Below are 24,351 nucleotides of genomic sequence, written 5' to 3'. Positions count from 1 at the left end.
CCCTCATGTTTTTTGCACCTAAAAAGACTCTTAGCCATTTTACCTTCTAATCAAGATCAACAATCCACATTGTGGAATATTCACCACCTCCTTAAGTGAACTTAAATAATCATCTTTCACAAGTCTAATGATTTTTTCTTAGTTAATAGAACCAATTATTAAATGCTAAAGATAAGCTTCATTTGAGTGAAATTTTTTAAGTTTCTTATTCATGATTTCTATTTCAAGAAGTGAGTACATCTTTATTTTGAAAAAATAGAGATTATTATCCATCATCCGTTCTGAGATAAAAGACTTTTTTTCCAAATAGTAACTCTTTTATTAAATGTCATGGAATAATAATAATTAAATAAACATGTTATAGAAATGAAATTTCTAATAAAATGAGGAACATAAAAAACATATTGTAACATAATTCACTTTAAATTATCAATATAGAGATGTACTTGTCCCACTACTTCTACTATCACAATGCTCTCATCTTCAGATAATAACAAGAGGTTCTTATCATGTAGACTTTTTATTTTCTTGAACCCTTGTAAAGAAACATAAATATTAATAGTGGCTCTAGAATCAATGATGCAATAATGATTTGAGTCCTCCACTAAATAAGTTTCAACAATAAAGTGTTCCTATTTCCTCACCTTGAAGACCAGGTAACCCTTGTACTTTTTACAATCTACTTTGAAATCCACCTTCTTGCTACAAAAGAAGCATTTGGATTTTAATATGTATTTGAGCTTCTAGCATTATTCTTCCTATTAACTTTAGGAAGAACTGAAGATTTGACAATTCTCGTCGCATTAGCTCGCTTCTTTTTACGCTAAAGTGAAGATGATGTTGTCGTTAAGTTAGCTTTTTGCTTTTCTTGTTCAAAGTGCCTATCATTTAAGATAAATTCATAAGATTGGAGTTTTTTCATGAGTTGAGTAAAGATTCAGTTACCTATTTCCTAAGTTATAAATGGCTCTAAAGGTTGTAAAGTTCTTAGGCAAGGTCTTGAAGACCATTTTGATATGGGTATTTTAGTTTAGTTCAACCTTATTGCCTTTTACTTCATCAAAGAATCTCATTAGTCATAAGCATATAATCTTTCACTGGAGTTCTAGACTTTTACTTAGAGTTCATCTAGTTAGTTATAATATATTATCGAGCCAAAATAGCTTGGCATTCTAACATGTCTTCCAAATCATCCATAATTTCTTTTTAGTTTTGTAGCTCCTGTGTTGCTTTTGCAAAGTACTACTAATACTTGTAAGAATATAGCAACGAGCTATCCATTAGCTTATTTCCATGAGCTTGTGCCTCATAACATGATTTCGATGCGTATGATTCGTCAAATAGAAACTTAATTTTCTCACCGCTCAGAAGAATGTGCAAGTTTGTTTCCAATTTATTTTCAGTTAATTTGTTTTCAGTGAGAATATTGACTATATAGGTGTTGGTTCAATTTCAATTTGAAAAATAAAATAAGCACAAATAAATTTTCTATGTAATAATAAAATATCCTTTAATTCTTTCGCAAATTTTAAACATGTATATGATGCATGCTTATTACATTAAAACCTTTAAAAATATGTTACCATTTCTATGATAATTCTCATAGCTATTACTTTATGTCATTGTGGGCAATCACAAAACAAATACTAAGAACATGAAAGTCCATCCAATTAATATGTGAATCCACAATTACATAGAATATCTCATATATTAATAATAGTTTAAATCTATTAGGATTTGTGCCCGAGTGTAGTTAATTTTGTCATTGTCTACTTGTAATTTTTCAAATTTGTTGAATAAATAAAACCGACACATGTTTATTTAATATTTATTAGATGATGGTCATTAATGATTTTTGCATGTAAAGCAAAATGGATAAGAAAATATTGGCTTGTTGTTACCTACTATTTAACTAATATTGAGTTGCATTTGGTCGAATTATAATGCGAGAAAATAACTTCTATTACTAAGTAATCTAAATTTTTCGTATTCCATGAAATCCAATTGAGCAAATGGTTCATGTTAAGAATATTATGTCATCTATAAGTCCAATTGAGGAGAATGCTTATCTTAACTATCGAAGCTGGATTGACTACAATACATCGAAGAAGACCTAAGATTAATTTATCCTAGATCTGTCTATGGATTTATTCACAATGACGTTCATGTTGTGACTTACCTAAATTTTGAGTAAGTAAATGATCATACATGTATAACTAATCTTTTTTGATGTAATGAAAACCTATGCTCTCAAGGTAGTTGGCCGAAAGTTGGTATGTTGGTCACGTGACTTATGCATGGCATGGCTTCACCCACAATAGTGGAATCATAGATCAATTAAAAAGAGTAAATGATATCCTCTCATTGGAATTGTATAAATGATGAAAATAAAATATGGTCACATGTCATTTGTCTGAGAGAAATGATTTATCATTACTAGTATAAGTAATGATCAACTTCATCGTAGTAGATACAATAGTGACCGTGAGATAAAAAATGAATCAGGTTATATTTAACCTAAAGGGACCATGAATATCCTATGAGGGTAACACACATATAATAAGTTCATTGGATAAAATTTTAATTAAGTAGATTTAACCTAAACGGATCATGAATATCCTATGAAGATAATACATATATGACAAGTTTATTGGATAAAAGTTTAATTAAGTAGCTTTTGTCAAGATATATAATATGAAGTCCAGTCATGATATTTTTAATGGATTAACTCCATGAAAAAATAACTTTGTAATCAATAGACGAAGAATTAAAACTTAATTGCAAATTATTTAACCCTATATATGTCCAATTAGGGGTGAGCATTCGATCGAATCGAATCGAATCGAATCGAATCGAATCGAATCGAATCAAAAATTTTCGAGTTAATCGAGTTTTCGAATCTCATTTTCACATCCTAACTTTATTTGAAGTTTTCTCGAATCGAGTCGAGTGAGATGGAATTCGAATCGAATCGAATCGAATATATTTGTTCGAGTTAATTTTTAAAAAATAATTTTAGGTCCTTATAACCATTGTCACCCATCGTAATAAAATTTGACTACCTTAATCAAATTTTTTATTAACTTTCATCACCTCATAATTTATTTATTAATTTTTTTATATACTGGTTAGCTTCTTTGCTTGCTTAGTTGTTTCAATTATCTTTAGATTCTTGTCACTATGTATTTTGGAATTAAATAATATATTAAATGTAAAAATATGATTTTTTAATAAAAGTTATTTTAAAATAAAATGTAAAATTGATACCAATATAAAATTTTAACACGAATATTTTATGGAATAATTAATAATTCAATTTTAATATAAATATTCAATATGACTAAACAATTCAATAATATAAATAATATAAAATGTGAAATTTAATTTAATTATATAAATATTAGATATAAATAAAAGTATTACTATTTATGTTTAGTGATTTTTTTGAATAATTTTGATTTTTATTTGAGAGTAAAGGTGAGAAGTAAAAGTTTAGGGGAAAGTAAAAGTTTTGGGGAATAAAAGTTTGAGGAAAGTAAATAGGGGGGAGTAAAATTTTGAAGGGAAAATATTTAAAAAAAATTGGAGGGGGGAGGGTTTGGGGTAGATGGGAGGGGGGAGGTGGGATGGGAAGTGAATAAATGTTTTAGGGGAAAAGTGGGAGGAAGTAAAAATTGTGGGGGAAAATAAAAGGTTTTGAGGGTTTTGGGGAGTAAAATTTTGAGGAAAAGTAAATGGGAGAGTAAAATTTTGGTGGGAAATGGATTTTGGGTAGATTGGGGGGTTGGGAGGGGAGGGGAGTAAAAGTTTTGGGGGAAAAGTGGGAAGGAGTAAAAGTTTTGAGGGAAAAGTAAAAAGGTTTGGGAGTTTAGGGTAAAAATGTAAAAATATTATAGTTTGATATTCGAATTATTTGAATTATTCGAGTTATTTGAATTCGAAAACACAACTCGATTCGAACTCGAAATTCGAAAAAAAAATTCGAGTTGATTCGAATAACTCGATTCGTTTAACTCGAAATTTGAATTTTTTTTTCGATTTTTTCGAATCGAATCGAGTTTTGCTCACCCCTATGTCGAATCGATCCCTCTGCTAGCCCACTATAACTCTAAATGGATTGCATAATAAGAACTTTGATTGAATGGATAAAAACGATTAATGAGAAATAAATTGCATGAATTACCACATGCAGTAAATGTATTTTCTCGTGAAGGCAAAAGATGACTTAGGGTTAATTTAATTTCTTTGGATTATTTTTAATTGGATGAATAATTTACATACTGAGTCCAAAGTAAAAAACTAAATTATTGTAGTCATCGTAGTTTAATTCTACTTAGGTAATTCTTTAAGTTTGCACATAATTCTAATACAGTGAAATCGTCATGATTTTAATAGAATTAGAATTAGGTTGTGTAAATTATTTAATTAGAACTAAAATAAACTCATTAATTATGTTTAATAATTAGTTTTTGAAGGAATATTTAATAATTTAGTTAATTAAATATATGAGCTTGATTTTTAGTTTAAATCAAGAGAGGTTAGCTCAAAAAATTGGATTGGACTTAATGGGCCTATGTGTCGCAGTTTAGGGAGCATCTCCTTTGGGTATGTCACCGACTTCATGATTTTTTGAAGTCATACTTGGACTAAAATTCCTTCAGTTTAACCAATCAAGAACTTCAAATGAGAATTAAACTCTTGCATTTTCTTTCATTATAAATTGTCCTGTTGGCCGAAACTTACATACAACATAAATACTAGGAAAAATTTCACGAAAATCTAGTGAAAACTTATTTGAGTAAATCTTTTTGTACTGAAATAGATTATATTTTTCTCGAGTTTGGATTCAAGATTAGGAGTAATTATAATTGCAATCATCCAACAATTATAATTTGGATCTAGAAGTTTAATTTTAATTTTGGGATCACATAAAGGCTTTCAACATTGACTTTCCTTACGAGTCTTAGGTTTTTGCCTTATCTTTAGTTATTTAAGTTAGAGCTCACTCCCTAAGCATCCGAAAAATTGAGAATGAAAAAAAGGATCAATTGGTTAAAATCTTGAAGGTATTAGACTTAGTTTCCAAGGCCCTTTGTGTTTTGCACCGATCTCCCTATGCCTCAAAACACGGTTATTTGATCAGATTTATTAATTTATATATCAGGAACAATATCCAATTTAAATTGTTTTTGAAATTGTAGTATGCAAAATATGAAATTTTCTAAATGATATTCCAATAATTAGCATCGAGTTTTGCCACACTATGTCTAATATTATAAATTGATGATCAATTTGATTCTCCCTAATTTTGTGTTTAACTAAAATAGTAGAGAGTGACATTATTAATCTTATTAATGTTGATAATGTATATGTGATTGGATGTTACATTATATAATTTTTAATTATATAACTTTGCCAATGTTATGGTTCCTAGAATTAGAATGGTTGTATTTAGGTTATTTTGGAGTATGTAGTTAGGTTGTGCACTATTATATTCACGTGGATTATTTTTAATTCTATTTTGTTTAAAAACCTTATAAGCTAGAAACATAATAAAAATCTTGAAACAAAAATCAAAATGGAGACCTTAGACCAAGGAGAACACAAATCAGAAACCTTCTCTAAAGAATCCTTGTGTTTTAGTCAAAATATATTTGATCTAATATTCAGATTCCATTTGATGCAAAAATTTAGGTTTTTCATATGATTGAAGTGCTAGACATTATGGAAAATTTAGATTTCAAAAATGAAATCAGGTTATGAGCATAAAGGGAAGTTAAAATCCCTAAGTTCTTAGAATTCAAATTTTATGGTGTAGGCCCAAGGACTAAATTATAAAATTCAATCACAATGGATTTTTAATTATTAAATGGATTGGGGACTAAAATAACAATTAACCAAAGGTACAAAATAGCAATTAGAGCATATTAAAATAAGATTAGTGGATGGTATGATGACATTGGCTTAATTAAGTAAAATAAGATTAATTAGAATTAGAATATGATTAATTTAATTTAATTTAATGTTAATCCAACTATAAAAGAACATTTTTGGTCGAAGGAGAGATTAGTTCATCTCCTCCAATAGATTGCTAAGAAAGAATAAGAAGCTTAACGCCATTTTTAAGTTTTGAGCTTTTGGCCCTTAAATTCAAGTAAGTCTCTAGCCATTTTTTTTATAGTTTTTTATCTTGAAAGCTTGATTAAGCTAACCCAAATATCAATTTGATCAATTGGTGAAGTTTTTACGAGATTCCATTATTGAGAATTGAAAGATTTAGGTGTTTAATTGATAGAAATTAAGCTTAATTTAAGAAAAGGACTAAATTGTAAAGTTTCATTGATAGATTTGTACATTAGGGACCAAATTGAATAAAATCAAATTTTTTATGAAATTTGGTAATAATAGAAAGCAAAAGGTCCCAACTGAATATATGTGAAATTAGATTTTAATCCGAAGGTCTAAATCGAAAGTTATGTTTGTCTCAATTTTAAGGACTAAATTGAATAAATTGACTAAATATGTGTAAGTTTTAATTGAATGTGATTTGAGCTGGAATTTGATATTGTGTATTGTTGGATTATTATTTGTAGCTAAAGACAACGCAAAGTTGTCAAGAGGGAAAGGAAATGCGAGAGCCGACAACAAGTAACTCAAATCTTCGGTTTGTATTTCTATGATTCAAATCACTAAAATTGTTACATATCTATACTATTTTGCATAGTATGGTATTGAGGTAAGATGAAAGTTATTATTTGAATTGAATTGTTGTAACTGTGATTGGTTATCTAAATAGAGGACTAAATAGAATAAAAAAGTATATAAATTAATGAAAATATGAAATTGACTTTGAATTAAAATGGAATAGGATATGTTATGTGATAAATTGATGAACTGGATTGTGAATTTGAGATGATGAAATGTAAATTGTGTTATATGATGAATTTAATAATATGTTACCCTATTAACTATCCGGGTAGAGTCGGATATAGTTGGCATGCCATAGGATAAATTGAGTACGAGTGACTTTGGTTATATATCAATGAGCGTTGGACAGATTTTTCTTCTAACGTTTTAATGAGTGCAAAGCACAAATTTTATTTCGGTTATATCAATGAGCGTTGGACACAATCTATTTACTTCGGACGTTCCGATGAGGCACATGGTTCCAAATTGATGTGTTGGTTAGGATCCGTGTATCCGTTCGAGTCCGAATCATGTTAATAGGGAAAATAAATTTAAGATTTTTTTTATTGATATTTGAAAACGAATTCGACATTATGAAATTGTACTACATGTACGTACTTAAGATATATAATTATCGATTGCATGTGAAAGATCATGCGAACCAGTCAAACAAGCCTGAAGACCGAAACGAAATGATAATGGTAGATTTGATTTCAATTCGGGAATGATATATGGACTTTTTTTAATGTAATAGGGTAAAAAGTAATGTGGATGTTAAGTACATTGGTATGACATGTTAATTAGTTGTTAATTGAGGTAGTATGTTTAGTTGGTTCTTTTGGCATAAATAATGTATCCTGTAGCATATGTATAGTGTTATAAGTATTGAAGATTGACATGATTTATATGTGAATTAGTTGGTATTGAATTGAAAATTGATTGCTTTCATTTGATTCGAAATTCGTATTAAATTGTTTGAATAATAGAGATACCACTAAGTTCTATCGCTCAACGTACAATTTTGTTTTTCGTACATAGGTTAGGTTTGTATCGAGATTTCGAGCATCAAATTCAAGATCTAGACGAGGAGCCTAGACTCAACCATGTTTGTATAGTTGCTTTTGTTGGTTATACAACATGTACCTAGGTTGAGTCAGAATTTCATAGTTCAGTTTGGCCATATGTTATTTATATAAGTTATAAATGTCATAATTTTTGGGTTAGGCATATTTTGTGATACATGAATGGTCTATTTGGTTAAGTGTTAATTGCAAATGTATATAAATGAAACTTTGTTCAATGAAGAACTTGAAGAAATGTTGAATTTGATTAATTATTTGAGTTGGATAAATGGTACATTTAGGCAATATTAATTTGTTTGAGATATAGAATTGGTTGATCATATAATTGAAATTATAAAATTTTAGGTTTTTGCAAAAAAGTACCAAAACTTGATCATTTGAAGTCGGTATGTTATGTCGCGATGTCGAATATCTGTTATCACAATAAGATCAAGTTGTCATGTCATGGCGCGACGCCGGCTTTGGTCACTGCGACGAGACCTACTTAGTATGTTGCACTACGATGAGGAATCCCTTGATGTCACGACATTAACTCTATATTTTGAAATCCTTACAATTTGGTCCTATTGTGACCTTAGGTTAGTTTTAGAGCTTTTGTAAGCTTAAATGAGACCTAAAAATTGTGGTATTTTATATGGTATGCATGAATGAGCTGAATTTGCTCATTTAATAGTATAAATTGAGTAAAGTTGCTCATAATTGCTCCGGTAACAAATGTGACACATCATAACTCGAATCTGGCAATTGGGTCGGGTATTGAGGTGTTACACATGGCCTTTATTAATAGTCTTTAGGTGATAGCATGAAAACACTTCGAGTCAGTTTTACCTTGATTGGACCCTACGATAAGTCTTATCATATGGGCTCATTAGGTGAGATTTCCTTTAAAAGGACAAGTATTCATGTATGATTCTATGAGAGGTTGTCCCACAATGACTCAAATAGAACATATGATGATGGATGTTGATCTAATGGCTGTACACTCAAGACTATTTTAATTAGTGATAAAATTGAAACAATTGTTAATATGTATGTATTCTTATAATTTTAGATTCACATATTAACTGAATAGAATTTCATGCTCTTACTAGTTGATAATGATTCCCCAACGGTAACATAATTTAATAGGTGTGAAAATTATCATTGCAACGAACTACATATGTTTTAAAGGTTTTAAAGTAAGAAGCATGCATCATTTAATATGCTTTGAAGTTGTTAAATTAGATGGAATATTTGTTTCATGCAAAGATAATTAATTTGTGTCAATTTTATGTGTCAGCTTGAAAAGGCACCCGCTCTTACTAAAAACAAATTGAACGAAAATAGTTACAAGGGATGGAAACGAAACTAACTCATTCTGAGCGGCAAGAAACACAAATCCAAATGTTGATTTTGCAGTAAGAAATGGCACTTTAGAGCTTATTGTAAAAGGTACGTAAACTACCTAGTCTGGAAAGGGAAGAAAGGTAATAATTCTTTATTATTGAAACTTGTTTAGTGGAAGAGTCAAAAGACAATTAAGTTATTGGTTCTGCAACCACTAACCATGTTTTTGTTTCTTTGCAAGGGTTAGGGAAATGAGAAGTCTACATGATAAGAACCTCTAGCTAGACTGAGGATGGGTACATTATTACAGTTGAAGCACTAAGAGAAGTATATATTTATTTTGATAGTTTTAACTACTATTAGTACGTGAGGAAGTTATGAATATTACATAACTTTCATAACATATATGAATATGTTTATCTAATACACCGCAAGAACAAAGTTTTTGATAAACTTCAAGAGTTTTGTGTAAAGGTAGAAAAACAATTAAATTTATTCATTAAAGCACTCCAATCTGAATAAGATGAGAATATTTATCTAACGAGTTTTTAAGATAGAATGAAATTCTTTCTCAATTAACTATGCCTAATCTCCATAAACAAAATAGGGCTACTGATAGAAGGAATAAAATCTTGCTAAACATGGTTCATTCAATGTTAAATTATTTGCAACTTTCAATATATGTTTGGGATATGCGCTGCAAACCATGTGCTATATGCTGAATAATGTGCCTAATAAATTAAAATGTTTGACTCACGAACAAAATTACGTGTGTTTGTAGAATATCCAAAAAGAACAAAGGTAAGTTATTTTTATAATATGATGGAATTAATCAAGTGAAAGAATACTTACACAAGAACCCAAACAACTATACCAAAAATAACCAAGACTAGTGCAACAAGGGAGGGATTGAGTCCCAATAAGAGTCAAGTGACAAAAATGAGACTAAGAGGTGGATGACAACATACTTGAAAAATCGAGAGTGTAATCTTTCCTTGAATGTTTGAATTTTACAAAAAGTTGGAGTAGAATAGGATGGGATGAATAAGAGAGAAAATAAAAAGATTTTTAGTATATATTAATAAATAAAATTTTAAAAGAACAACAAAAAGGATAAGGTTTTGGATTTTGAAATTTTATTTTAATTAGAATTTTTAAATGTATAAAAAAAATCTCAATTTTTTTATAAGGACATGTGGAGTGACATGTTTTCCATGTGGAAGAAAAACATGGCCATACATTGCATTCTTACAAGCTGGTTTATCCTTTAACATAGTTTTAAGGTAAAATCGAAGAATAGTTAATGTAGGATATCTGACAAAATGAAATGCATGCATTGTTAAGTCTAACACTTGGCAACTTTGCCAATACAAATATATACCACAAATTATATGAAAAACTATGGGGTGAAAATTTAAAACTACATAAGCCCATTTTTTCTCTCTAAAAAGAAGAAAAAGATGATGCAATTTAGTTTTATATATATAAAGAGGAAATGAAATAAATAAAAGAAAATATGGTTAGAGGTTAGTGAAGAAGGGGAAGGGCAAGATTCGTGAGACCCGGCACCGTTTACTCCATCACACTACCGCTCACAATTCACCATACCCATACCCACACCCTCCCTCCCCCTTTCCTTTTTTTGTTTTTCTCTTTCCCTATCTATCTTTGGCGTGAGGATGTTATTTTCTTTTTATTAATACCCTCATCTCCTCCTCTCTCTTCTTCACTTTTCATTTTCATTATCACATCATTTCTCATCAATAAACAACACCACCACCCCAATCTATTTTTCCAGTAATTTTTCATATGACCCTTTGTTCCTCCCATCTCCTTCTTCCCTCTCTCATCTATTTCTCCCTCTTTCTTTTAGCATTGAAACTCATCATGCCTTATTGTTACTTTTATTGTTATTATTGTTATTCACAATTCATGTTGAACAAGTACTACTTTTGTAAGAAAATTGTCCTCTCTTTTCTAGGTTTATCAAATACAAATATGGTTTCTCCTTCTCCTGTTTCCAAATGTGGGTTAGGGTTGATCAGTGCCAATGAATCCAATCCCGATGTTATTGAGTCATCCTTATTACACTTGCACAATACTAAAACTATTTCAATGCCATCAACATCACCACCAAAAAAGAAAGACCCTGGTGGCATAGGATTTATAGATGATATGGGTGGTGGAGCTGGGATTGATGGACTTATGTCATGTACAGAGAGCTTAGGGTTTGAGAGTTGTTATGAAAGAGATGATGGTGCTGTTGATGATAGGACTAATGGTTATAAACATGTGAAGCTTTGTGAAGATGAAATTAGGGATAATAATAGGTGGAGGATTAGGAAAAGGAGGGAAGGGAGGAGGCATATGAAGTTTCCACCACCACTATCTTCATTGAACCAAAACGGTCAGCCTTGTTTTTACCTAAAGCCTGTAAGGGAAAATGGGAGGTTGGAGTTAACTGAAGTTAAAATACAAAGGCCAGAGATTTTACGTTCTGTCAGGCAAAATGGTCGCTTGAGATTGCATCTTGTTAGCAGTGATGTTTGCTCTAATATCAACCAAGAAGAGGAAGAAGAAGAAGAAGAAAATGAAGAGATAAATCAAGAAGAACAAGAACAGGAAGTACTTGATTTGCAAGAAGAAGAAGAAGAAGAGATGAAGGTTGAAGAAGTATGGAAGTATAGGGTGAATGGAAAAGGTTCGAGAAGATGTCATGAGATGGTTGTGAGCCATCTTCATAATGATTATCATCACCGCCAACATCATCATATGAATGACCATCATAGCTTGCATGTGTGGAGGCAGCCATGTGTGTCCATAAGGTAAATAACCAAAGAGATGGGATTACTGTTAGAAAATGGTTAAAGGTGAAAATAAAGAATAAAAAAGACGAGCTTGATAAATGTTGTGTGTTAAGGTGTTTAGTTGAGGAAGATCGATGTTTCATAGTACGTTGGGTTAGTGTTTAGCAGAGACAGAAGAAGGAATATGTGTCTCGACGAAATTAGGAGGTGACGGATGGGTAATCTCCAGGCGTCAGCACTGAGTAAATAATAATGATAATGATAATAATTTGACACTTTATTTTCTTTCATTTCTAGAATTAAAAAAATTCTGGAACTTTTACCTTTTATTTTTCTAAGAAAATTGTTGAATACCAAAAGTACCCAAATCCTTTTTTGCTTAAACTGATATCTATTTATAGTGAATGTGTACTCATGTAACCATGGGTACAAATTTATGTGTACATATATATATATATATTAAAATAAGCTTATTATGTGTTGTACAGTTTGAAGTATGGCAATAAAAGTGGCAACAAATGTGTTTGGTGCATCAATGACTTCCACCCTATTTATCCCCTTTAGGGAGAACTTAGTTGAATTGAGTTGGGCACAGTTCATCGAGACGCACTTAATTTCCTCAATAATCAATTAATCAGTCAATTTATGGAAGAAAGTAACGGATAGCGACTCTTTGTGAATTGACATTAAAGCAGAAGCAAAGCATATGGAAGCCAAAATCATAGCTTATGGAAGCACGAAACCTATAAAATTGACGCCCAAAAGTTGATGAAAATTGATTTGAAATGATAATACACCAGTCAAGACTCACTGAGTCAATTATCATGGATCAAAACCATTGATTTGTTATAATTTAAATTTGGCACAAAACCATGAAGCAAATAATTTCTCAATTTTCTGCAGTGGATGAGTTGAATCACATGTCGGATACAGACCAGAGATACGCCTCCCTTTCCGTTGCTCGTTTCTCGTTTAATTTGGTGAACATTTTCTTCTCAAAACCTACACAAGATGCAGAGCAGCAGCTGATTAGAATTTTCCATCATTTTTTTGACAATGTGTTATAATGAGAACCAACTTGAGGATTTAGTATTTTTTTTCGATAAATAAAAAATGAATTTACCATTACTACGATCGACTCCGTCCCAATGTCTTCCTGGTCTTATACCATAACGATTTGGTGCAGCATCTAGTTTTCTTACTATCCAACTATGCGGGGGAATATCTTGAGGAACTATGAACCCTGACTCTTTCATTTTCTCAGCATCCCCTAGGTCTTTAAGAACCAGCTCAGGTTGTTTTTTCTACAAAATATTATTAAAAAAATGTCAACTTTAGTGTTAAAATACCTGAATTCCCATCAGCAACAAACAAATGGTTAATTTACCTTGACCAAATGAGCCATAGGATCACCCCATCTTAGTCGATCCTTCAACATATTGTCGAGCTCTGGGTCATCCCTGCAAGTACCAGTTGTAAATATAAAATTGCTACATGCAGCAAAATAAAGACAAAGTAATCTAAATCAAGCAGAAGATACAGTGAAGTAATATGTAAAATGATTACAGCTCAGAACATTGTTTAGAATCTGTTATCTTACCTTGTTCGAGCAAATGGTTTACTCTTCTCGAGTTCTAAATCTTGCAACCTAGTCTCAGCTTCACGTTTTTGGGCTAAGCCTTTGCCCCATTCCAACTCTTTCTCCTGATTAACAACATAATACCAGACTATTAATTATTTCCTCGCTAAGATCAAAGTAAACTAATGCTTACCAGACATGCAGCACTAGAATTGGCTACAATGATCAAAATGAAAATAAATAAATAAAGGCAATTATGAACTCTACAGCAAAATTTTCCATGTTGTACCTTGGGCTTTTCTTCTCCTCCTTTTCGTTTTGACTTAAGGTACTCTTCTTTTGATATGCGCTCCCCTGCAAGAATTCACAAGGGATGTGTGAGCCAGAAGCAAATGTACATAAGATTTCAAGTAGATGTATCCTAAAAGTGGCTCGTCATTCACCTTTTGTCTTATCACGAAATACAGGCTCAGCACCTCGTCCGCTTACAGATGGATCCATCTCCTTAAACCTAATAAACCAAAGACCAGAGAAAAAGAAATTAAATGTATTATGTTCTATTTCCATTGTTGTTGTGCTGTAAAACTTATCTGATTTGTTGCCGGCAATAAAGATTATTGGATTATGTTCTGTGTTTGGTGTTTGTGTTTGGAGGGTTCACGGGTTAAAGTTAGGAAAGAGTTCTGGTTTCCTAACTACACATCAATGACTTCCCTCAGCTAGCAAAAGAAGCTCTAAGTATGCAAGAACACAAGATAGAATCAAATTGGAAGTTACATGAAGTCAATTTTGACTGTTTTAGCATTTATAATCATATATATCATGTTGCCATCCAAAGTAAAAGAATAAAACTGGAGAACTTTGCTCCTTAGCTTGCATGCAATTGTATATTACACCTCTCTCTCATTTCATCAACATAGTTATTTTTACCAAGTTACTCATGGAATAAGCCATAAGTTTCTACACCAGGTTACTACATAAAGGACGGCCACATGTAATAATTACTGCAACCAAAAAGAAAGCAGCCTCTGCAATTTGTCTAAAAACAAAGTAGGCTAACATCTACAACTGAACTCGAGGATCGGCATCTATTGGTGAGTACCTATAATTTACCCTATTTCTATTAATAATTCAAGGATGAAAAATGCAGAATGCTAAGAGGATTTCTGAAAAATGAATTATATCTGAATAGTTAAACAGGATGCGTACCTTAACCAATCATCCTTCTTCGTTTTTGAAATTTCTTCTCGAATATCACTGCCAGAAATTAAACCAGTTTTGGGTTGCTGTTTCAAAGAAGCAGGACCAGTTGATTCCCTCCTACTTTTCCTTGGAGGGGAGAGATCCGAATCATGAACAAGCTCAGATGTTTGGGCATGAGATTGTCTAGGTGGGGGCATATCAGGCTCAGGTGATTGTGCACGTTGGCGTCTTGACCTTTGCCGTGGAGGTGACATATCACTATCAGCACCTTCTCTCAAAGGCTTCACCCTCCGTTTTGGTGAAGGTGTATCATTTCTCGCCCTTCGTTTCCGAGGTGGTGATAGACCAGCACCTGCTCTGTTTGCTAAAGGTTCTGGTGAAGGTGTGTCATTCCGAACCCTCCGTTTCCTTGGAGGAGATAAATCAGTACCATCTGTTCGGTTTACTAAAGGTTCTGGTGAAGGTGTGTCATTCCGAACCCTACGTTTCCTAGGAGGAGATAAATCAGTACCATCTGCTCTGTTTACTAAAGCTTCTGGTGAGGGTGTGTCATTCCTAACCCTCCGCTTCCGAGGAGGAGATAAATCAGAACCACCTCTAGAAGCCTTAAGTCGAGGTTCTGGTGAATCAGCCCGAGCTGGCTTCCTGCAAGGAGGTGACAAATCAGAATCTTCTCTTGTTAATGTTGTCTCATTATGAGCCCTACTTCTCCTTGGCGGTGACAAATCAGATTTCAAACCAGGGGAACGTGGTTTTCGCGGAGGTGACAAATCCTTAGCTTCTATTTCAGAGTTTGAATGCCTCAACCCAGGTTCTGGAGAAGGTGTGTCATTTCGTGTCCGCTGCCTACGAGGAGGGGAAATATCAGAATTAGGATCCACCATATTAGCGTGTTTAGGAGAAAGCGAGACCCAACCACTACCATCTTCGGCAATGGCATTGTAGCCCCTCCTCAACCTAATCTGCTCTAGCCTTTTCATTCTTTTTACTTCTATATCTTCATCCACTAGTGGCTTCTCATCTAGGTAAACAATAAAGTTCATAATCAGTAACTAACAACTATAAATTCATCAAACTGAAAATAAATAATAATTAAATATAAGAACATTTAAGAATTAACTTTTAAACTAACCAGGCGAATCATTGCCCTCATCTTCTTCGAGATTAACAGGTTTCTGCCACACTGGGTCTTCATCCACCACTAGAACACCTGATGATTCGGGTTTAGTTTTCTTCTTTTTCTTCCTTTTCTTCTTCTGCTCCTCTTCTTCGTTTTTGGTCTCGTATCTTTTTAGGTATTCTTTCAAAGAACTCGCCATTGGCTTCCCCTGCCCAAATACAATTATTAGTAGGGTTTCAAATATCAGTGGCGTAGATGTTTCACGGCCGGTATTTCGCATTAACGGCGCCGTCCACCACCGCTGAAGAACTCAAAGCGGTGTGAACAAATTTCACATCAATAACTACGTTAACCGCTATTTCGGCTAAACCGATACCTTTAAATATATATAAATCTCCTTCCTAATAACGTAAACAGAGAGATGAGATATAGTAGCAGTAGGATCGAAAACAGAAAATCAAATATAGCATAGAGATGCAGAGGCAGAAACCAGATAAAACTCATGACTCAAGTAGAAATCAAATCTTCAACTTATGTTTAGGGTTTTAAAATTTACCTTACTTAATTCCTTCCTCGATCGGAAACTTGGAAGGCAAGGGAGGACTTGGGTCGGGGACCGGAGGAAGACGAGAGGGATAAATTAGGGGAAGAAAAGTCGGCCGGGAATTTTCAAAGGGAAAATTCAAAAAAAAAAATCGGATATATAATTTTATGGTTAAATTCTGCTAGTAATCCTTGTAATATGCATGCGTTATGAATTTAGTCCTTATATTTTAATTTAATCATACTTAATCTCTATACTTTTCGAATTGGTCACTTTTAGTCCCCATATTTTTGAAATTTTAATATTTTCATCCTAACCCAAATAGTAGCAATCAAAATCCATCTAGTTAAATTTTGTTATTAGTCATATACTTTGTGTAGAGTTGTGGATTCAATTCATGTTTTTCAATTTGGCCATTCTTAATCCCTGTACTTTTCAAATTTTGAAATTCCAATCTTGACACAAACCACGATGATTAAATCCATTAATTATTTTTTTATGAGTAATTTGTCTCCAACATAAGATTTTGGGCATAACTCAACTTAATGAATTTAATAAACTACTATTTGGTCAGGACTAAAATTTTAAATTTTGAGAAGTACAAGGACTAAAATGACCAAATTAATGTACATGGCTATATTCAAAATTTATGCATAGTACAATGGCTAATCGCATAATTAATCTATTTTTATTTGATAAAATGTTGGCAATTTTAATAAATAAGTAATTGTATTACATGCATGTAGGTGTGAAAACAAGACATTTAGAATATATGTGTGCATTAAAAATAACATTCAATAAATAATGAAATATATGATTTTAAACTAATAATAATACATATGTTGTATGTACGAAATTAAAATAAAATGGAATTCTAGTCATTTCTCCAACTGAGTTGGTATCCAATTACCTCGTAATATCAACTCAATTAAAAGTTTAAATTTAGTAGAGATAAAACATCTGGTTTGAAACTAATAATAATGACACATATGTAATATGTATGAAATTAAGATAAAAAAAAAGGTATTTTAGGGATTTTCCTAATGGAGTTGATGCCTCAAAACAAAAGTTACTCAACTATATCATGGGGCCACTACAAGATTCTATTGTGAGCATGATTGGAGTGTAGGGTATGCCTGGTGTGGGGAAAACATTACTAGTCAAAGAAGTTTCCAGACAAGTCCAAGAGGGTAAGTTATTGGATTCGGTGGTTATGGCCATTGTATCTTCAACTCCTAACATTCAGAAAATCCAAGATCAAATAGCAATGCTATTGGTTTTGAAGATTGAAGAAAAGAGTACGATTGTAAGAGGCCATAGATTATGTGAAAGGTTAATGAATGAGAAGAAAGTACTTATAGTTTTAGATGATATTTGGAAGAAACTAGATCTCGAGGAAGTCGGAATTCCATTTGGAAGTCAGCACAAAGGATGCACGATACTGTTGACGTCAAAAGATCAAAATGTTCTAAGAAATGAGATGGATGCTACAAAGACGCGAAGAAGCTTGGGAGTGTTTTTTTTTAAAGAAGATGGTTAGGGACTGTGCTGAAAGTGTTGAGCTCTAACCCACCGCATTTGAGGTAGCCAAATAATGTGCAAGATTATCGCTTTGCATTGCAACAGTTAGAAGGGCATTGGAAAATAAGAGTATTTGTTTGGAATGCTGCTTTACGAAAACTACAAAGGCCCTCCTCAGAAAAAATCGTCGAGATACCTACTAATGGGTACTCGGCTATAGAGTTTAGCTACAATCATTTACAAGGTGATGGTCTTAAACAGACTTTCAGCCTTTGTAGCATACTACGATTGAAGACTTGTTGAGATATGCATTTGGTTTGGGTTTAATTAATGGTGTCAACACCTTGAAAGAAGCACGAGGTAGGTTGTGAACAATGATGAGTACCCTCAAAGATCTTGTTTGTTGCTTGATGGTAATAGTACCAATGAGGAGTACTGTGATGCGCATGATCTTACTTATATTGTCGTCAAATCAATCGCTTCAAAGAACAATTCGGTGTTTACCTTAGCAGAGGAGGATGTTCTAAGAGATTGGCTAGATGGAGAGTCAATGAAAATATGCAACAAGATTTGTTTGTTGTGTCCTATCATCACCAAGCTTCCTGACTAGTCGAATTGTCCGCGGCTACTTCTTATCCCTATATATAGCAAGCAACTTTCCCAGATGTTGTCAACTGACTTCTTCAAGGAAGCAACAAATCTTAAAATCTTAGTTTTGATTCGTATGCATTTTTTTCTTTACCTTCATCAATTGATCTCCTAACAAGCCTCAATACATTGCGCCTAGCCCAATGTGAATTGGGAGATAATATAACCATTATTGGATGGGTCAAGAGAGTAGAAACCCTTAGCTTTATGGAATCTAATATCAGAATTGTACCCAAGGAAATCGGGCAACTGGTGAAAATAAAGTTGTTAGATGTAAGTGGTTGTACCAAACTCAAAATAATTTCACCCGATGTCTTGTCAAGTCTGTCAAGATTAGAAGAGTTATATATGGGGTGTCACTTTTATTCAGTAGGAAGTTGAAAGAGCTGGAATAAACAAATTAGTGCTACTCTTGCTGAACTCAACACATTGTCTCATTTGTCCAAATTAGAAATTCAAATTTCGAATGCCAAGGCCACACCAAAGGACTTCTGGAGTTGCAAAAAGTTGGAATTACATGATTTTCCCAAGAGAGGAATGGCAATGCTTTGGAAGCTACTAATATTCAAGAACCCTAAAACTCTGGCTAACCACAAGCATTTATGATTTGGATAGTGGAATTAAGAGGTTGATAAACAAAAGTGAAGATTTACATTTGGATGAAGTGAAAATTGTGAAGATTGCACTTTAGAAGAGGAAAATTTGAAGAAGTTGCATTCTTGTGAAATCAAAGAGCTATTCTGTATGGAAGGAGATACTGGTAATAAGGAGATGTATGCTGCTCCAACTTTGTCGACAATTAAAAAAAATAAACTTGGAAGGTCTTGATAATCTAAAAGATTGTTTATGGAAGAAAGACGTACGAATAGACCACATTCTACCCAAGCTTGAAACTGTTGAAGTTTTACAAATGTGACAATCTGATGAGCTTAGGGTCATCCTCAGCAGTGTTTCAAGATCTCACCAACTTGTATGTGTGTAAATTGCAAAGGAATGAAATACTTACATACATGTTTAGCAGTACAGGGTATAGCCCAACTCAAAGTGTTAACGATAATTAACTGCATTTCAATGAAGGAAACGGTTGCAAGTGAAGGAAATGAAGCAACAGCTGACATTATCTTCAGCAGGTTGCAAAGTTTGGAGCTTGTGAATCTACCGCAACTTAAGAGCTTTTGCTCAAGTGACCATGCTTACTAATACTGACCGGTTGTCCTGAGTTGGGGATATTTTGAAATGGAGTTTTAAAGGCGCCATTGGTGGAAAGATTAGAAGATGGAAACGGTACGGGACATTGGCACAATGACCTTAACAGCACTATCCAACATTTGCTTTCAATAAAGGTATGTACTATTTTATATTCTTTTAATTTACCTTTAAATATTCTATTTTATTCCTTTAGGTACTCATTGTTTCTTTGTTTTGGATTTTATACCAAGGTTTAGTCTACAAGGGAGCAGCAGGATATAGGAGTAGTTGGTGAAGAAAAACAACCCTTTCTCAAGACATTTTCAATGAGCAGGTGTGGGGTACGCTGCTGTCATTCAGGATTCTCGAGGCCAAGTTGTTAAAGCTACGTCGGCTGGAGTGAGGGGCTGGTTGAACCATGAATGGCCGAGTTGATTGTCCCTCTTAGTTAAGGTCCCTTCTAAATCTAATCAATCGGATTACTTATTGGTGGTCGAAGCATTACAAAATTTATGTTCTTTTATTATTGAATTTGGTATAACCCTTCATGATTGTTTAATGCTACAATTTTATTTTGAATCTTTATCATTTCATTAGATTATGGAGGTGTGAATAAAGTAATTCATACTCTTATTAGGATAACCTTATTACAAGCAAACCACTTTGAGTGAGAAGCTCTTCACGCTAATATTTGTTCTATTGTGGCTTCACATCTTGGCAAACCGTTTGAAATTACTAATCCGAAACGTCAATTCGAAACCAGTCTTGCCTAATGGTTTTCTTTTATCAAAGCCAATGACTCTCCTTCTTGCCCAATAAACAAACACCTGTAGCAAAAGCAAATTTAAAAAAAAAAAATGGTAAGTAACAATTAACCAACAATGGATTTTCTTCCAAACAAAAAATATCATAATCATTGTGCTTGTGTTCAAGTGTTGAGGGGGTTAGCACAAGCAGTAAAAATGTAAATAAAAAAAATTACCAAACACAATGCCTGTTTAATGTTTGTTGAAATGTCTCAATGAATTTAAGCATGTTGTAATTATATCGTGAATTTAGTGTTGTTGTAGGATTTTCACCCGTTTGAAACTTAAGCTTTGATAAAACAAATAAAAAAAAAAGGAAAATGAATTTGTTACTTAATTCTTGGAACCGATTTCCACAACAACATTATTATTTTGGTGTTTAATTTCATCTTCCTAAATTACATCAAGTGTCACTCTAAAATATCGTATTCTTATTTTGATCACTTTAAAAAAATTTAATTAATTTAGTCATTATTTTTTAAAATTAACTAAAATATCACTCAACCATTAAAACCCTTAATAGATTGCTGACTGGACCTACAAAAAATTTATTCTTTTAGTCCATTTAAAAAGTACAAAATTTTAAGTTAATCACTTAAATCCCCATTAAAAGTCCATATTAAATAACATAAAAGAATGTTAGATCTAGCCTCTAATATGTTTTAGTCATCGTCTTTCTCCATTGTCTCTTCTGATCTCGACACTGAGATAAATTTTTAATTACTCATGTTTTCCTATTTATTTATTTTTCAACTAAATAGTTTAGTTGCATCATTTTTCAAATGCATCATAATTTATAAAAGATAACTCTTTACACAGAAACTATATGTATTAAGATGTTTTTAAAAATACAAAATTTTTCGTTAACCCAAACATGGAAACCACACAACAATTACATTCCACTTAAATCAAACAAAAATAAATGAATAATAATCTACATAAGTTTTTCAGGTTAGTGTACCCTTTTCACCTTGTATGAAGCTAACATGACTTTAAAATCAATCATCTAAACAGTATGAATATAATGTTGTAGTAGCTATGGAACTTTTATAATACGATTTGGATTGGATATACATATTGATATCTACCTAAATATTCTACATTTTATCTATAACAGTTCGTTTTTAGTGGTGTCAAAAACAGTAGTTTTGATATCACAATTTCGATGATTAAATAAGTAAATATTATCTATTTAATATTTACGAGTTAAAAATAGTGTTATAATAAAATGTGGTTTCATTGATTTTATTAAATTAGTCAGTTAGTCAAGGTAAGGTACAAGCAGTACGTACCGAAGGTCAATGATTTTCGAAAATGAGATATTGAGACCTTATTTGCATATATCGAGCTCGTAAATATTTTTATTAAATATTTACAAAGCTGTAGTATAAGTGAATTGAAGTTTGGCCCATTAATTTTGATTTTTGAATAATTAATTAAAAAAGATTAAATCATAAAAATTGTAAAAGTTAATCGCTATTGTCTTAAAAGAGTTGATTGAGTGCAAAATCATAATTGAATAGATCTTTATGGCAATTTAACTATAGTTAAGATAGTGGACGGTAAGCATGTGTATTTTAGATTAAAAATATGTATAGTTAATGGCACTTTAGTAATTAAATAAAGGAATAAACAAATATAAAAGGTGATAAAATTTTCATGTTCTTATTTCTTCTTTTTACAACCGAAACCCCATGGTTGAAACCTTAGAAAAATCAATCAAGTTTCATTTATTATGCATGGTATGTTTTTCAAGCTTATTTCTTGTAAATTTTATATTTTGAGATCGTTGCAACTAGGTTTAACTAATCCGTACCTTCGTTTTCAAAACTTTCAAAGATTTAAAAGTTTTCATTTATATTATTTAAAGTTTTGAATATTTATGGTAGATTTTGAAGCTTAGAAATGAAATAAAATTAATTTGTTAAGTAAATTTTGTTAGTTTTAAGTTAGGGATTGAATTGTGAATATATTTAAATTGGTATGATTTTTTAAAATTTTGATAATAGGAGGCTGTAAATGGACATAATTGAAGTGGGTTTAAAATTTGGAGTTCAAATTTGGAAGAAATAGTAAGTTCGGTTTAATGGGCTAAACTGAATAACATGCAAAATTTTAAGGGTAGTCAAATAATTAAATTGAGTTGATACATGTTTATAATTGATGAAATAAAAGGGTTGGAATTGATAAATTGAATTAAATTATTGAATAAATAAGAAATTGGACCAAATTAAAGATAATCAGGGAAATAACAAAAATTACAGATTAGTCCTTAGAGAGTTGTTTGTTTGTTGTCTTAACCAGGTAAGTTCATACGGTATGCTTGAGTTAAATTGTTATGCACTTAGAATTATAATTGTAATTATGTTTAATGGAAATTTTGATTGTTTATAATTTGGTATAAAAAGGTGAGTCCCAATAAGTGTAACTCTTCCACTACTCAACCACAAACGATCAACCGCCGCTAGCCACCGAGACGCCACCGTTACAGCCACAGACACCACCGTGTCTGACGATGTAGGTTCACACCCTAACGGTACCATGAGCTAGTTCGGTTGCTGTCAGTTCGGTTCGGTTCGGGTCAATGACGACCCGGCCGATCTGATCTAGCCATCGGTTGCACCGTCGACCCAATTTCACATATCAGACCCAGTTTGACCAATTTTTGGGTCTTGGTCTTAGTTTTGGGCTCTCGAGCCTAATTTATGATCTCAGGTCTAATTTTCAAGTTCAATTACTTATTAGGCCAATTGTCTAATTAGAATATTGACTTTCAAAAAATTTTAATTAATTTGATTAATTTAAATTTACTTGATCAAAATTAATTTTTTCCAAAAATCACTTAGATTTTCCAAATTAATTTTTCAAGAAAATTCTTTAATCAAATTCTCTAATTGAACAATTTCAGTCTTTATTATACTAGGCTTAACATATATGCCAAACAACCTGTACATGGGTCTAGAAGAGCCAACAAAGAGAGCTATTTAATTTATACTTGTCCAAATTACCCCTAAGTGCCATATGACACCTTTTGTTATGAATTTGCAACCTCATCCTAGTGGTAGGCATCCTACCCATATGATCTTTGATGCCTCAAACAATGCGACTGTTAAGGAGTTGAGAAGCATTCACATGTCCTTCTAGTTATTGATGGGTTTCATAAATTGGATCACCTCATTTTTTTAACCCGTAGATCTAACAAATGAAAATTTACATGTTAATCTTCTAGATTGCAATCTCAACTTCAAAACCCATGCCCATCAATTGGTGTGAAATTGAAGGGCATCAGTGTTGTATATGAGGATGTTAGAGTTGTGTAACCCGAATATTTGTTAAAGAAATACAGTGGTAAAATAAAGGGATTTGTGTAGGATATGTATAGAACTACACTTCTTCTATTTGACATTGATTAGAATAAGAATTTTCAACCTTTAAATAAATGTAGTTGAAACTTCTCTTAGATCATTCATTTTTCAATATTCTATTGCCAAGAATAGACCTAGAAGAGAAATTAAACCTCCAAAGAGGTTTACTGAGGCTGATTTAGTTTCTTATGCTTTAAACGTGGCTGAAGATATAGATGCAAATCAAGAGTCATCTACTTATTCCAAGGCAGTTAGCTGTTAAGATTTAGGAAAGTGGATGATTGCCATGCAAGAAGAGATGAAATCACTCCATAAGGATAGAACATGGGATCTAGTGAAGCTTCCTAAGGGTAAAAAGGTTGTTCGTTGTAAATAGGTGTTCAAGAAGAAAGAAGTGACTCTAAGAGTTAAAGAACCTAGATATAAAGTAAGGCTGGTTGCAAAAGGTTACAATCAAATTTCAGGTGTAGATTTC

General features: G+C 32.3%; 2 protein-coding genes and 1 pseudogene across 2 annotated transcripts; 2 read left to right on the top strand and 1 right to left on the bottom strand.

The window, feature by feature from the left end:
* The first annotated feature begins 10,612 nt into the window (after positions 1-10,612).
* On the top strand, positions 10,613-12,434 carry LOC105804818 (protein FANTASTIC FOUR 4). Its single transcript, XM_012637596.2, has one exon. The coding sequence runs from the start codon at positions 10,905-10,907 to the stop codon at positions 11,922-11,924; it is 1,020 nt and encodes a 339-aa protein (XP_012493050.1). The 5' UTR covers positions 10,613-10,904; the 3' UTR covers positions 11,925-12,434.
* Positions 12,435-12,653: 219 nt separating this feature from the next.
* On the bottom strand, positions 12,654-16,497 carry LOC105804817 (uncharacterized). The gene is made up of 9 exons (XM_012637594.2): positions 16,361-16,497; positions 15,817-16,012; positions 14,691-15,705; positions 13,925-13,992; positions 13,771-13,835; positions 13,503-13,606; positions 13,290-13,362; positions 13,026-13,206; positions 12,654-12,904 (listed from the first exon to the last, which is right to left on the bottom strand). The coding sequence occupies exons 2-9, from the start codon at positions 16,001-16,003 to the stop codon at positions 12,819-12,821; spliced, it is 1,779 nt and encodes a 592-aa protein (XP_012493048.1). The 5' UTR covers positions 16,004-16,012; positions 16,361-16,497; the 3' UTR covers positions 12,654-12,818.
* Positions 16,498-17,480: 983 nt separating this feature from the next.
* On the top strand, positions 17,481-18,072 carry LOC105801255 (disease resistance protein At4g27190-like; annotated as a pseudogene).
* The last annotated feature ends 6,279 nt before the right edge of the window (positions 18,073-24,351 follow it).

The sequence above is a fragment of the Gossypium raimondii genome, chromosome 11 (assembly GCF_025698545.1).
Source record: "Gossypium raimondii isolate GPD5lz chromosome 11, ASM2569854v1, whole genome shotgun sequence".
NCBI lineage: Eukaryota > Viridiplantae > Streptophyta > Magnoliopsida > Malvales > Malvaceae > Gossypium > Gossypium raimondii.
Note: the sequence above shows the minus strand (reverse complement) of the source record. Positions and strands in the feature narration are given on the sequence as shown.